We start from the raw sequence: 16,401 nt of genomic DNA, 5'->3' as shown, positions 1-16,401 counted from the left end.
GAGAAAAAAGTATATTCCTTACTGGTGGGGTGAAGGGAGCGCCATGCATCGCAAAGACCAAAGTCGCTCATATACTGTTTGATTATATTTGTGGACTGCCAATTACGCTGAGTTCCCGCTGTATTGAGCCTATCCATGTCTTCATTTAGTCCAAGGTTGAGGTCACCTCCAAGAACAAGTGTGCCATCTAAGTGTTCAGAGAGTGCACTGAAAAAACCGTGAAAGAATGAGGGATCATCAACATTTGGACCATATACACTTGCAATACATAGCTTTTTATCACGTATAGATAGTTTAATGATTAAGAATCATTGTTTCCTCTGTGTCTGATTGTTTCTGAGATGTGTGGAGTTCAAAACGTAGCTTGGCCACTTAGCGATACAGTGTGCCTCTTTTGATGTTTTGACCGTGGTGTTTTTGCCTATAACTTCATTGAAATTCAAAATGGTTAATTCACATACATCCGTCTTATTCATATTACGTATCTAATGGGGAAAAAAGAAGAGAAAGCTTTTCATGGTTTACACTTAAGCATTAACTATTAAGTAAATCCTCCTCCAGCAGAGCAACAATGCAAATTGAAGAAGGGGTGAAATGAGGGCCATCGTTCAGCCATCACTCTGCCTGGCAACACTGAGCTCACAGACAGTACTGCAAGTCAGAGTAGAGTGAACACAGCTGCATGTGTTACAGATTAAATGAATCATTGTCTTATAAGTCTCAAGATTTTGGGACAAGCTGGTTTCTCCAGGTTTGTTCTGTCTGAGTCATGTGGGTAGATTTATTAACCTCCTAGGACCCTCCGTCCACATATGTGGACATCGCATTCTTGGTTATTTAGAACCAAATCCTCAATTTTGCTCTACAAGGGCCTGATATCCACTTACGAGGACATTATACTGCTACTGTTCTATTGAAATTTTAAACGAATATCCTCATTTGTGGCTCTCATTTATCTTAGAAACAAATATTGGGCAAAAAAAAATAATCCGGTACTTCTTTGTTTTTACATTCATCGGGCCCCAATCAGCCCAAATATCAAAGAGAAATTAAAAATGCATGCCGTGGAAGAGTTCGGGTCGTAGGAGGTTAAATGACACAATGCTTTTTAGTGCATGGCCTGAACAAAAAACATTCCACCTGATTAAACTGACCATTGTGTGTGAAGATTATCTAATTTTTCTAAGTGGAAGAGAATGAGGAGCGGATGACAGGGGAATTAGCAGGTCATACCGATACCAGTCTCTCGCTTTACCGAAGGACAGCTTCAGTTCGTGTTAACAAAACCTGCTCAACAACTGTGTACAAGAAGCTTTTCACTTTACAAATAGTGTCAGACTGCAGTTGTAACACTTGCTTGCTCTGTCCTTGCAATAAGGTCATTAACAATAAAAAACCCCCCACATAGTTTGTTGTTCATAGTCAAGCACATTGATGGACTTTTAATGTGCAGTAATCGACTTTCTTTTAATGCATACAATGGCAGTGAATGTATTGCATAGTGGAAAATATGGGAAATTTTGATGGATGTTGTGTCTGCATTAATTAAATGAAAAATGTATTTCTATTTAACGTTTATTCAACTTATTTTTATATTTGCTAATCTAATGTCATTGTATTTTTCTTTTATAATGATGATAAAGAACCCTGAATCTTGTATCCAGTTTACACCTGAGGTTGTCCAGATCGGCCATTTCTGCGATAAAATCTGCAATGTCGGCAGAGACTTGCCACCAGACTACACATTTAGAGGATAGTTTAAAAAGCACATTTTGCGGTGAACCACTCTGGACTGCCTTCCCCTTCATGGTCTCGTCCCACTGGTGGAGCGAGCTCATCAGCTAGTATTTATTTCGCCAACTGCCATTTACATGCAGTGCGTAGAAAGCGGCAGTGTTTGTCTGAAAAGGGGCTTTCCTAGCTCCAAGACCACCTATGCTTCAGATACAGCTGAAGGCCTAATCAGTCTATCCATCATCTGGGCTAAACAGAGACAGAAAAAGATGTGGGTAATAGGAAAATGAAGAGAGAAAGGGCAGTGAAGAGATGAACACAAGCATTGAGCTTAAATTGTGTTGATGCAGGATGCATTAAGTGTTGCTTTCAGAGGGAACTTCCTACAGGTGGCATGCAGATGGGATCCCTCCTGGGAATTATGCTTCTTAATGAGTCACAGTGGTGAAAACGGGTAGAGTGAGCCGATACCATGAACTCATTGGCAGTGCAGCACTAAAATACCCAGCATGCTGTTCTCCATTATGGCGGGGTTCCCCTCCGAGCTGTTGGATCTGCAGATTAATCCAAACCTGGCAGCATTTCACTGCGCCACGTGTCATACTAAGCAAACACTGAAAATGAAAGATTATTTTGTCTCACTGTGGCTGAATGACAACAATAAGGCCTAATGACGGCCCCCACAGAGGCCTTTTATGGGCTCTAATTAATAATACAGTGCGTGTCATGAGTCCTATTTACAGCGCTCTTTAAAAACTTGCCGTCAAGTCTATTAGCACAAGGAATTAGTTTGAGAAGTGAAGGCAATCCGGGTATAAAGTCTTGACCAGCCACACTTGAAGCCAGTGGAAAGGACAAAGGTCACACAGCCTTAAGTGGGTGAGAATGAAGTCTGAGATTAGCGGGTTTAGTCAAGGTCTACAAGTCTAATGCTGGCCTGTGACACTTTGGAGCTCCTTAAATTAGAGGAGCAAGGAACTTGTTGGAGATAATTCAATTTGGGTGTGGTAGCCATGTTTTCTTGGTGAGTAGAGCAGAGAAAAGACAGATGGACAGCAGGGTTACTGTCACATGATATTAGCACATCCACTTTGTGAGAGAAGTGACCCTGTCACACAGGAGAGTGAGGCTAAACAGAAACGACTGCGAGAGTCATAGATCAGGGTAGAAATGTGCTGTAGAATAATCATAGAAAAGACAGTATGCATCAGCAGTGGCCTCCCCCACCATCGCGACGGTCTCTCACACTATATTGCTAAAACCACTAATAAATGCCCAGGGGAACAGGAGTCCACAGAGCACTGATGTGGTGTCCAGACTCACTAAATCCTAATTCTGAGTATTACAACACACCACAGGCCAACCCAAAAAGTCCTAACTAATCCAGAGCTGTGGCATGAAGGGGACAGGCAGGTGGTTTTAATGTGGCTGATCTGTTTAAAAGCTACTACGGTCTCAGAATACGGGGATTCACAATCCACTGGACAAGAAAAAAAACTTCCCGAACAACATAACAAATCTTCTAAACTTGAAGATCTGCCACGGGTGATTTTCAGTCACTTGAGAAAGTGATTTTTGGCACAGTGATAACTGTATTTATGCATTCTTTCCACACTAATTGAACACACATGATAGAGCTGTAGGAGAGTAGCTGGCTGGTAAGGCCTCAGTCAGACTTGTCACGCGTCTTCTATTCAGCAAGGCCAGTGAACATGTGTGCGTATGTGTATATGCGTTGGAGTTTGTACCTACTTGCGTGCCAGCGATAGCGAGCTGGTTGCGTGTGCATGTGCGATAGCACGTTGGCATTCTTCATTTGTAAATAACTGAATCAAGCTATTTTAGTTTGCTCAGAGTGCAGCTGTAATTTGCAGCCATTCTGCTCTTAAGGACCGGTAATTACAGCTTTTAGAGTCTCCTATAACAACTCCAACTGTTTCAACTCATGACAGCCATGCATCTGAGCCTTCACACACACACACACACACACACACACACACACACACACACACACACACACACACACACACACACACACACACGCGCACGTGCACGTCTGGCTGTTAATGAAACTGTTGCATTTTCTAAATGAAGTGGCTTTCAAGGCACAAATACAACATGAGGACTACTAGGATGCATGTATTACAAGGGCACTTTTTTTTTCTTGTTAAACCTTTATCGAGCATTTTGTAAATTTACTGTGTGGCAGACAAAAAAAGAAGAGTAGAGCTGGGATTAGACAGAAATTTGTACTCCTTTTCAAACAGGGCATTTGTAGCCCCAGATGTTATTAATCCAAGTTTGTATGTAATAACTGAAATGTACACCTGCTCAAACAAAATAAGAGGGTAAATAGAAATGCTTTTCATCCACATGATCTGGAGAACATTATTGTTCAACACTGACAATGTCAGTCATGATCACGAAACGATTAAACCTCTTCTTCCTGACACCTAGTTCGACTATCACCAGACTGTAACTTCTTTGTACAGCGAAGACACCTAACCGCTCATGGCTCTAAATTACACGCTTGGCTGACAATATGACTGTCACAACTGGAAGCATCCAAACCACTCGAGGATTATCTCCCCACCATCCGCTATCTTGAATACGGCACAGCGCGGGAAGCATATGGCTGCAATCTGTGGCACCCTTCAGTGTACGGCTTCCATTTGCTTTTAATTAAACACTTGGAGACTCCCCCCCCACACACATACACACACACACACACACACACGGGTGAGGGACTAATAAAGAAACAAACTAATATGGGCAAGCAGTGATGATGTAAGGGAAGCTCGTGTTTCAAGAGCAATAATATTCACGTTATTGAAGGCAGACCAAAGACTCTGACTCTCACTGTATGTCTCAGTACCTTTTAAGTAAAAGGATTTGAGTGACAGACACCCCAATGATATACAGTCTGCAACATGAAAGCTTAAAGCAGCAAAGTCCATATTTACTGGCCAGGCCATCAGCAGCAGTCAGACATAATGTGACTCATATTTTTGCAGCTGGCTTTGCGGTATAATGACAGACTAATTCAGATCCATTCCTTCCCGTCAATGAGTTATCTGCACATCCCCAAGTAAACATGAAAGCTGGGCTACACGCCTTAGTGGCTGAGTTCAGGTGAGGCAAACATACTAATGTGACCATTATGCCAACAACATTAGAGCTTCAATGGCTCCAAGTCAGGAGACTGGCATTTGCACACCTTGTTCCAAGTGTGTATGTGTGTGTGTGTGAGGGGAGGGGTGGGATTATGGGGCTAGCAGCAGTAATCCCCAGACCACATGGACATTATCAGTCCAATTTACAGTATGACTTTGCTTAACACTTTCCAATACCACCTGCTCTACTGTACAAATAATTAACCTTTCTGTGCATGTCTTGTTGTTTCTATTACCATTTTAAATCTTTTCTCTTTAGTCAGAGTATTCAAAAAGTAAAATACTTTTGACATTGCAGATTTGTTTTGAATTTAAGTGGACTTAAGATGAAATAAAAACTGTCAGAGCATCCATCAAGATGTTGCCAGGAAATCTAACGAACAGGTTTTCAAGCATGGCTGAAGAATCTTACTTGGCTTGAGTCAGCAAGTTTCCCTCCTTAGTACCATTTCTCTGGAGGTGGCCACAGTTGGAGGGGGGGTGTAATTGGAAGTCCCCACGTAGTGCTCATTAGCAAGCAAATATACATCATCTGATATGTCCTCCAAATTGCTCATTTCATGTAGCACATTGTGTTCCTCTGCTTGGTAATTCATGAGGTATGGCACTAGTTACCTTAACAAAGTACAAAAACAAACACAAAGTAAAGTAAAATCCATCCATCTTCTTCCATTTATCCAATTCAGAGTGGAAGGGGGCTTATTCCAGTTGCCATAGGCCAAGAGGCAAGGTAACCCTAGGCTGATCTGTCTCTGTGTGCTCTCTAACTGAAAACCATTCACAAGCCCACAATCTCTGGGTCTTCAGCCAGCTATAAGAAGAATTTAGCTTAGTATTCTTACTACAAACATCATGGCAAAAATGAGGAGACACAGAAAGAGGAAGGCAAAGGGAATGATACAAAGCATGAGGGTGTAAAGAGTATATTGTGGACTGGCTTTCAGTTGGTAAGAGAGCTTTACACAGGATGTACGATGGATGTCGAGTTGGCCTTGCCTTTGGATTAGTAAAATATTAGCCAGTGAACCATATCTCGCGTTGTCGCAGTTGTTTGATGTTCGGCTGCTAGTGATCGCTTACCGTATTTTCACGACCATAAGGCGCACTTAAAAGTCTTAGATTTTCTTCAAAAAGTGCGGCGCGCCCTATAGCGCGGTGCGCCCTATGTGTTGTAAGGAGGACGTAGTAGAGAACACCATGAGAACGTTAAAGGGTGAAGTGTGGGCGTTGATCGTATATACCGGGACAATCGCACATACCTGTATAAAAGAACAGGTATGTGCATTATGCAGGACATCGTTGTTTTAACAACCCTGAAAATGGCAAAGAGACACGCTTATGAAGCACAGTTTAAACTGAAGGCCATCAGCTACGCGGAGGAACATGGAAATCGAGCAGCGGCGAGAGAATTTAAGATTAACGAATCGATGGTTCGCAAATGGAGGAAGCTGGAAAACAAGCTCCGGCAGGTCAAGAAAACGCAGCTGAGTTTCCGCGGACATAAGGCGAGGTGGCTCGAGTTGGAGGAAAGACTCGAGCGGTGGATCATCGAGCAAAGAGCGAGCGGGAGAAGCGTTTCGACGGTCACCATTCGGCTAAAAGCAGTTTCACTTTCACTTTTTATGAAACTGTGCCATTTTTCCATCCGGACCAGGACTACGGTAGCGCAGCAACTTCCAGCGGATTATAAGGAAAAGCTGGCCATCTTCCGCTTCTACTGCAGCAAACACATCGGCGACAAAAACATCCAGCCCAGCCACATCACAAACATGGACGAGGTCCCGCTCACTTTTGACATCCCGGTGAGTCACACTGTGGAGAAGAAGGGGACCAGCACGGTAGCGATACGCACAACGGGGTATGAAAAGTCTTCTTTTACTGTTGTGCTTGGCTGCCATGCTAATGGACAGAAACTGCCGCCTATGGTGATTTTTAAGCGAAAGACTTTGCCTAAAGAGAAGTTTCCAGCAGAAATCATCATTAAGGCAAATGAAAAGGGCTGGATGGATGAGGAAATGATGAAAGACTGGCTGAGGGAGGTGTATGTAAGGAGACCAGGTGGTTTTTTCCACGCATCACCATCGCTGTTGATCTGTGACTCTATGCGTGCCCATCTCACAGCCGATGTGAAAAAACTTGTGAAGCAAATGAACTGTGAGCTTGCTGTCATTCCGGGAGGCCTGACAAAGGAACTCCAACCGCTGGACATCGGTGTGAACCGCCCGTTCAAAGTAAGGCTGCGAGCGAGCGGCCTGGGAGCGATGGATGACCGATGGAGACCACAGTTTCACCAAGAGTGGAAGGCAGCGCCGGGCGAGTTACGCCACAATTTGCCAATGGATTGTAGATGCTTGGGCTAACATGTCTGCTGGCACTGTTGTTCGAGCTTTCGCAAAAGCCGGCATCATTTCCGAGGAGCCGCACGGCACGGAAAGTGACTCTGACGGTGAAGACCAGGGCTGCCCAATCCCAGTCCTCGAGAGCTACCGTCCTGCAGCTTTTAGATGCATCCCTACTCCAACACAGCTGAATCAAATGAATGGCTTGTTATCAGGCCTTTGCCAAACACGATGGCATGCTGAAGAGGTAATCAAACCATTTGATTCAGCTGTGTTGGAGTAGGGATGCATCTAAAAGCTGCAGGACGGTAGCTCTCGAGGACCGGGATTGGGCACCCCTGGTGAAGACAGTGAACCTGGCATGTTCAGTGGCGTGTCTAGAAAATTTTTGTTGGGGGGGCCAGGTAGGGGCACAGATTTGGAGAAGGGTGGCAGATTTAATTGGCAGATAATGTTTAAAAAAAAATTCTACCAACCCTTAACCATAATTCAATAATCCTATAAACCTAATAACCAAATGCACTTTTAACTCTTATTAGAATGAGATTTTAACCACTACGGTGCAAAGTTTTTAGATACTGCATTGATAAAGTACAAGAGATACAATCAGTGCTTTGTCAGTGTTTACTCAGCATTCAAGGACAACAATATTTGCATAGTATTTTTACTGATATATAGTGCACATATGTTTTGGGCAAAAACAGTTTTGAAAATTAAAATACGAACATTTGTAACAAACAATTGACAAATTAGCCAATGCCAATGCAAAACTTTATCTGCCTGTTAAAAAAAGAAGATAATCTTCTCACAAACTGGTGTTTGATTTTGAAACAGGAAAAAAGTGGGGAAACAACTGAAAAGACTAACATTTGAATGAAACCTGAAAGCAAGTAAATACTTTCTATGCTGCCTTATCGTAAACTTTGGTAATATTGATAAAGAACAACACTGGCTGATGATAAAATACAGTCAGCTGGCATGGTGACACTGCCAGTATTAACCTGCAGGGCTGGACTGGGACAAAAAAATTGGGCATTTTTACTACAGACCGACCCACCAGGTAGTAAAGCCATAAAGACTTTGACTGAAAACAAACCCTGTTGTGACAGTGATGTACAGTCTTGTTGGTATATGTATGATTTCTATACATTTTACGTCAGATAAAAACTTTGGTTGTAAGATTTAGATAATTATTTAATAAAAACTAGGTATTTTAAATGAGAATAAGAAAGAAAAGTATTTCTTTGTGCCCACCTTTCCCTGTTAATGCCCTACCTGGCCCCCTGGCAAAACTTTGCTAGACCCGCCCCTGCACAGTTACCAGCTGTCAGCTACTTAGAAAAGGATCCTGGTGTTATTTGTCTCTCAGAAACAGTTCATAACTTCCCTTCAACTCATTCATGTCACCTAAAAGGTAAACCTGTTTCTCCATCACCTGTTCAGCTCTGATGGTTCAGTAAGGACATCTCCTGGTTTCATCTTCATGTTTCCCTCTCACCACATATCTAAACAGACATCATGACCAGCAGCTTTACAGCTGTGGCTCCAGCAAACATCAGCTGATACTAGAAATTAATATTAAATACATTCTAACAACAGCCGATCAAGCTTAAACGTGCTGCTGTTGTTTAGCGCAACATCTGCTGGTTTCCTCTTTCTGGCGCAAAGTGGGCGATAAACAAGAGAGAAAAGCCGATCAGCTGATCATTGATCAGTTTAATGATTGAAGTAGCAACAGGAGAGGCAGGGGGAGAGAATGAGAGGAGAAGCAGCTGTGCAGCATAAAGACAGAATAAATCCAGCTTTGTGTCTTTTTTCCATTCTAGCTAAAGTTCGGGACAAACTGCGTCTCTTCTCAGCTCAATACGAAACGTGTAATATTTTCTCTGAATGAGGGACCATTCCATTTTTTTAAGGAGCCGTTGGCAACTCTAATAACTAACCTTATGAATAAAATAAAGTTCACTATCAGTAACATCATAGCACCCACCCAGCTGTATAAAAACTCCGTCAAACTGGCTAGAACGCAGTATGAGTTATTGCAACTGACAGTAAAAAGTCAGCACAATGAAAATAAACTCCACCTAAACTTGGTTTATATCTGACCCAGATAGACTGCAGGTCATAACTTCTTACCTGAAGTTCAGTTCACCTGACACTCGGACTGGTGGCTGCTTCGGGTCTCTCCTCCTGCCTCCCCTTCCCTCATCCACCTGTTGCCTCTGTGGAAGCCCCGTCATAGCCACCACCAAACAACGGAGTTATTTCTACACATCGACCTGCATCTGGCCAATCCACCACCTCTCATTGTTCATGCCATTACAAAAAAAATAAAAAATAAGTCACTGGGGATATTCCCGGTATGCCCGATGGCCAGTCCAGCTATGTTAACCTGCAACCAAATCTGCAGCTCCATACAGCAATGTTACGACTTAGATTATATCTTATAACTCATAACTCTTATGTTAGCTGCCCTCAGTAGCATACTGTCTGAAATATTCGACGGCTGCAATAATTCTTTAAGTGTTATTTTTTTCCTTGGTATTCTAATTTCACCGAAGTTTACTAAACTCAACAAACTTGATATTACTTACCGGGACATTTATTCTGTCCTCATTTTCTTTCACCGAAAAATTGTTTCCTGCAGTGCCATCTTTCGCGCTTGGCTCTCCTACCTTTGCTAACGTGATGCACATAGCGCAGAAGCGATGCTGCATTCACTTACACTCGGATATCTGAGCGTCACCGTGAAAACATAATCGGACATTTGATATTTGATTGAATTTTATTGTTTTGCCTTTGGGGTGGCCAGTCTGGTTTGGGGGGTGGCCTGTGCCCCCCCAGGCCACCCCGCTGGACACGCCATTGGGCATGTTTGATGGAGATTTAGCGCAGCTGTTCAATTCAGACACAGAGGATGAGGACTTCGATGGGTTTGATTGATGATAAAAATGTGAGTACCAAACTTTGTTTTGCTCCTGCTTTATTTTTAAATACGCACACTTGTATGCTTGTGTGTTGTTGATGATGACGATTACCGGCAATAGAAATGTGAGTAAGGTACCGAATTCAGGTTTGCTCCCGCTTTATTTTTAAATACGCATACGGTACTTGTATGTGCCCTATGGTCCAGTGCGCCTTATGTGTGTGTTAAATACAGTAAGGGCACACATAACTGAGACTGCGCCTTTTAGCACAGTGCGCCTTATGGTCGTGAAAATACGGTACTAGCCAAGTTTTTAATCCTGAGCTAAATTAGCCCATTTCAACAAGTGCCTTTGATGATGCTAGCAGACTTGCTACATTGGTACACCTGGTACATCTGCTCCTGTTGGCTATCTTGTAGAGCCGTACCTTGGCTTCTAAAGATGTGTTTGCTATCAACTTGCACTGCTGTCCTTCATGTCCTTCAACATGGTAAACTTTGAATAATGTTTTATTGGCTATAATGTTAAACTATTTCAGTATGTTCTGATGTTAATAAGACACCAGGGAATGATTGGCCCTAGAAATGGCCCACATGTGCAGCTTTCTTTTGGGCTCTGAATCAGGGCGAGTTGGGCTGCCTCAACATGGCCACAGGTTCACATAATATGGGCCAGATGTCAGGTGCATTGTGACATTTGGGCCATATTTGCCCCTGAATGAGACGCAGATGTCGTATGTATTCCAAATTAGACACAAGTGTGTCTGGTTGAGACTGAATATGCAGCTCACCCTCACAGAAATGTAATTAAATGTCAGTGTCTTAGGCATCATGAAAACCAGCTTTTAATTTGGCCAATTTCAGGAACAACAATGTCTCAGCCACCCCATTAGCATGGGTAACAAAGAATATTTGTAGCATCACCAGGTTTCAATAACTAAATCCCTAGACCTTTGTCAGCAGTTTCCAACTTGTGCAAGCTGATACAATAAACCAGAAATGCAGTGGCATCTGTTTCCAGGACAATGGACCTCTGTGTGTTTGAATATGAGTGCATACACTGTCGAACAATTCATCTGAGGATGACTCTAACTGGCTTCTACAGCCCACTGTCATTCATTTATTTATTAAACAGATGGACAAAGTGACTCTTTTGCGCACTTCCCCTATCTCTGGAGAGAAATACAGGTCACTCAGTGAAACTCACTGAAGTACTCTTTTATTCCAAATGCAGGACCAGGTCAGCCAAATAACACATGCATAACGTTGTTTTGGTCATTTTTCTATCTCTACATTATAGATATTTAATACATAAATGACTCCAGCTATACAAATATAAAAATATGTGAGGCTTCATTTACAACCATATGTACACTGACTTCATTAACTTAAAAGAATTAATAATTTCACTTATCTATTTACATACTATTAAACTGAATTCAATAGTACATTATATCCTATATCTAAATCACATTGCATGAAAAAGCAAAACTATACCAATCTGGTAGTGTACACTCGTTTGCTGCGTGGAAATTAAGTTTAAAAAAAAATTGCACCTCAGCTTTTGATAAACATTGGGACTTGACAAAACTGCACATGTAACTGTTCGCCTTAATAATCAGGAGTTATTGTGAAAAGTTAAAAAAAAGGGGAAAAAAACATGCAAACACTTGTTTTCTTTACTGTTAACTGACTGTAATTCATCACTGACTTTCAATTACATCATAATCAATGATAAATAACACTGAAAAGTTGGAGTAGGTGATTTTGTTTTTGTTCCAGATGGAGAATTTTAGTGTACACAAGGTGAACAACAGCCCTTTTCAGACATGGGATATATGTAACATTGCTAGCTTCATGAATTTGTTTAAGTCAGAGGGTTCTGTCATTCAGATGTAGGTCCATTTTACATAAATGTTCTCATGGCTTCACTCAAAGCACTGAAGGAAGGAGACTGTCCTCATGTCATATATACGTAGTAAAATCTTTAAAACTTTCTGTCTGTAATCAGCTCTCATTTAATAAATATATATATGTCTGCCAGGTCGATTTGTAGTCATGGGAATACATCCACACATTTTTGTAAACAGATTAGACACTTTATAAACTGTAGCCTAAAAACTATAACAGGTCATTTGTCTAAAGTCTACAAGGTCATCATCCCTGTCTCCACGTTAAAGATAATTTATTGTAATTTAAAAACCAAGTGCCACAAAAATCTTGCAGCTAACTTACTGCAGGTATGTAATATGCTCAGAAGAAAGACTTCCATAAACAGCTGGAAGCAAACTAACTTGTTTACATTGCTTTTTAATAATGTTTTCTGAACAGGTCAGAATAGGTTAAAGTCATCATTCACAGTCTATCTTCAGTACGGTATGTTAAGATTATATATACATGAAGTCACTGGTCCATGAGGTATGCACTGACCAGCATTGGTGCTTAAATGTGGAAAATGCAGGATATTAAAACTTTTTCCGGTGTGTGGGGGAAAAGGTCAGTTTATTGTGTTTAAGTTTTTAAAAAAAGGAATGGGTTTGTGGCTTCCTTGAACAGAGTGAGACCATGAGACACCTACTGAGAACTGGTGTCTGATTTGCCAGTTACTGGCTTTTTAACTTCCAAAATAATCATGTCCGTTAGTGAGCTTAACAACTCAGAGCAGACACACATAATCCCTACTATTGTCCAAGCCAATCCATTAATATTACGGCATACTTTCAAACTTATCCAGTGCTTTGTAAGATTGGCACTGCTGAAGTAACATGTTCAGATGTTGCTCGATTAAAGGTAAGGAATGCATGTCTGAAAAGGGCTAAAAAGTTATATAATGAGCAAATGTCAAGATATTAAGAGATAATGCAGTTCTTGCTTTTTCTGCGTTTGCGGGTGTGTAACTGCCCACTACGGTTGGGTCCTCCCATTCCTGCGTTGTTATACTTGTGGACCAGCTCCTGGTTGCTGAGGTAGCGCAGCTGGATGGGCCTGGGTATCGGTTCACCCAAGAAGTAACCTTCATCCTCTGATTCTGAGGATGATGAGCAAGTGGAGCACCAGTCATCGTCATCATAATCATCCCAGGAGTACTGATTCAAGCCAGTGCGTCTGTTGGCCCCAGGGTTTTGTAGACTCAGGTCTGAAGTGGTCCTGGGGCACTGCCTGAAGAGTTGGGGCTGGTATCTTCCCCCTCCTCCTCTTCCACCAAACTGGTCCCTTGCACTCCTTGGTGGCGGGAAACAGTCATAATCCTCTCGGACATGTAGCTGTGGTCTTTCTTGAGGCCTTTGTCTTTGCTCTGCCACCAAGTGGAGAGCGTTTTCTGAACGAGAACGACGGGATCTCCGAGAGCGGTGATGGTGGTGCCTACGCCTCTGTGGAGTCTCTTCTGGGGCATCTATCCGGATACTGGCTCCCCTTCCTCCACCTCCACCACCACCTCCACCCACCCTGCGCTCACTAATGGGAGGCAAGCGTGAAGCGTTGGCGTTGCTCACCAAACTAAGCCCATCTTCCTCCTGAAAGGTGAAGCCAGGTGGTAAACGAGTAATGCCCATACCCATGCCAGAAGGGTCACAGTACTGCATCTGGTATTGAGTGGGTCTGCGAGGGTTCATTTCCATATAGGACTGACCAGCAGTGAGACTGTGAATAGACTCAGAGCTGCGAAACTGCCCTGAGGAGTTGAGGGTGTCCACATGACTTTTCTCAGACACATTCATTCCAGAGTCTTTGCTCAGGTCCGGCATAGAGAACCGTGAAAGGTGCTCCTGACACTTTCCCCCAGCATCTGAGTTGCCTGTAAGGAAACAGAGTAGAATTTGGAGAAATGACTGCCTTTTACTCACTGTCACTTTAGCTTGAGGAAACATCTTAATATGCAACAACATGCAAACACACCAAACAGAAACTGTAAGTCAAACCAAGATCTAGTGAGTACTACTACCACACCAACCTGTAGCATTGGAGAGAGCCAGAGACTCCATGGATCCTCTTGGGGTCTGCTCTAACGGGGTCAGTTGCTCTGTCAAGTTAAGTGCATTTATTGGATTCCTGCTCCTTGCTGTTTGTTGGGTAGTTGCTGAAGGCCCCGCATCTCTGTCCCTCTGAAAACCGTGCAAACTAATCGAACGCTTGTCTGAGGAGAAGCCATTGTGTTTTTGAGTGCAGTGGGACACCTCAGTGAAGCTCTTTTGGGTCCTCAGTTTGGATGGATAGTACTCTTCTGGAGCTTGCTGTTGGAACCACGTCTCATTCAGAGAGTGGCCTTTCATGGCTGAAATAGGCGGTCGCTTTAAACCTCCATTCTCCTGGATCCTGTAATCCTGCTGTTGATTATTCTGTCCAGAGCAGGTGGGGTTATAGACACTTCTGACATTGCACTGGCTAAGAAGCTGGAGAGGTGTGGGATTAGCAGTTGGATCAGATTGGGATTCATAAGTGTAACCATCGCCTGCTTGCTCCTGGTTCTGCCAGGAAGGTGGCTCACGAGTCAAACTGGGTGTTTGGCTGGACAGACTCAGAAGATCCATTTGTAAAGATAGTGGGTCCACTTCCCCTGAACATCTTTCAGTCTGCACCCCGCCTCCCCCTCCATTCTTTGCTGTTTTAGAGCTGCGTCTGGACTCTCTAGTGGAGCGAGCACTTTGAAAGGCCGAATCAGAAGAGTCGGAGCCATTAGGCTCTTCCCCTAGACTGCATGAGCGGGAGCAGAAGATCTGACCTTGCTTGGGCAGGAAAGGCCGACCCAGCAGAGAGCGTTTACAGCGTGCACAGCAGAAGCAGCCTTCTGTAGCATGCCAGTGCTGCCCGTCATACGTCATCTGGCCTTGATCAATACCTGCAGGAAAGATAAACACATAAATGACAGATACTCATACACATGTATTCAAAGGGCATAACATTTAAAAATTTAATTTAAACCAGCTGTGTTGTGTAAAATTGCAGCATACTGCAAGTAGCTTATACAGTAAGAAAATGGAAAATTGAGCTAGAGGCGGCAACTTTGCTGTGTTTCAGGGTAAACTCATTATGACGCTCGCCCAGCATTGTATAAACACATAGCATTTTGAGAATGTTTCCAGTTGTTGCAGGGGAAAAGAAAACCAGCTATTTGCTAATGACTGCCATCTGGATTGAGAGTGCTTTCTGGTGGTTTTCATTTGTAATCAGTTTTATTTTTGAGGCCAAATACTTTTCTGTATCCTGTCTGACTAATAATTACAGCGCAAATCTGTAGAGAAATATGTGCCAAAAATCACACCTGGGCATCCTGTCCTGGGAAACACACACGTACGTGTGCAGTTACACATGCATGCACATGAGCACAAACTCGAAGACAGAAAAATTGCTTATAGGAATGTTTCCAGCTGAAAAATCCCCCATTTTCTTCTCTCGCTGGGGTTGTCTCTACACTTATCTGGCACTTTATGCCTTTATAAACTTAAAAAAACAAAAATAGCAACCAAAAACTGGCCCATAATTTGAAAAGTCACGTGATAGTCATCCCTTTGCCCTATGTTGAGTTCCACACTGCATGATGTATATTGTATACAGTTCTGTGCTTTGTAAAGGTAAGTCTGTGGTGTTCAGTTTTGCACCCCTGCCACAAATATTCTGAACTTTATTCCATGAAAAAATGCTGAAAACAAGACCACAGTCATGCTACTGTAACTCTTTTCTTCTCTGTGCAAACTTGCATCTGAATCCTCTTATATATAAATTATGTATTTGGAACTTTAATAACCTTTCAGCAACCAATTCTTTGCATGAGCTTCTAGTCATTAATGCAGTCCATATGAACAGTGATGGAAACAATAGAGGGAAGTGATGGATGATGGGGAGTGAGGCAGCATACCAATATGTTCCCCGCAGGAATCGCAGTACTCTGCATACAGGGACTCGAAGCAGGAACAGCAGTAGGGCCGTCCCTCCTTCATGATGTAACGCTGACCCCCCAGCACCGTCTCGCACTCAAAACAGCAAAAGTGCTTCATATGCCAGTGACGGCCCTCTGCCTCGGTGCACTCATCTGCAAAGATGATCTAAGAACAAAGACATAAGAAAGAGTATCGTTTATTGAAAGTCCATAGAGATAAAACCTCAGTTGGGTTATTACTGCGTGCTGAATGACAGGACAAAGACTGCTTGCCCTCCCACTCCATACCATTTTCTCCTCTGCAGCTTGGCGCTCTTAGATCATTCTTTGTCGCCAGTTCGTGTAGGAGGCTAA

General features: G+C 42.8%; 2 protein-coding genes across 3 annotated transcripts in view; both read right to left on the bottom strand.

The window, feature by feature from the left end:
* The window catches only part of LOC146669411 (solute carrier family 2, facilitated glucose transporter member 9-like), a 33,583-nt gene extending 22,339 nt beyond the window's left edge, over positions 1-11,244 (bottom strand). The window contains exon 1 of the mRNA XM_085405979.1: positions 9,383-11,244. The gene's annotated coding sequence lies outside the window, so the exon portion shown is untranslated. The remainder of the gene's footprint in view (positions 1-9,382) is intronic.
* Positions 11,245-11,375: 131 nt separating this feature from the next.
* The window catches only part of prickle2b (prickle homolog 2b), a 98,297-nt gene continuing 93,271 nt past the window's right edge, over positions 11,376-16,401 (bottom strand). For both annotated transcript variants that reach the window (XM_085405977.1, XM_085405978.1), the window contains 3 exons: positions 16,027-16,213; positions 14,125-15,009; positions 11,376-13,968 (listed from right to left, as the gene is read on the bottom strand). In XM_085405977.1, coding sequence (XP_085262103.1) covers positions 13,022-13,968; positions 14,125-15,009; positions 16,027-16,213 — 2,019 coding nt within the window. In that variant the 3' untranslated portion in view covers positions 11,376-13,021. The remainder of the gene's footprint in view (positions 13,969-14,124; positions 15,010-16,026; positions 16,214-16,401) is intronic.

The sequence above is a fragment of the Rhamphochromis longiceps genome, linkage group LG5 (assembly GCF_057381845.1).
Source record: "Rhamphochromis longiceps isolate RC_006_pf linkage group LG5, R_longiceps_female_GT1.1, whole genome shotgun sequence".
Classification (NCBI taxonomy): Eukaryota; Metazoa; Chordata; class Actinopteri; order Cichliformes; family Cichlidae; genus Rhamphochromis; species Rhamphochromis longiceps.
The sequence above is the reverse complement of the archived record's forward strand: the minus strand, read 5'-3'. Positions and strand labels throughout refer to the sequence as shown.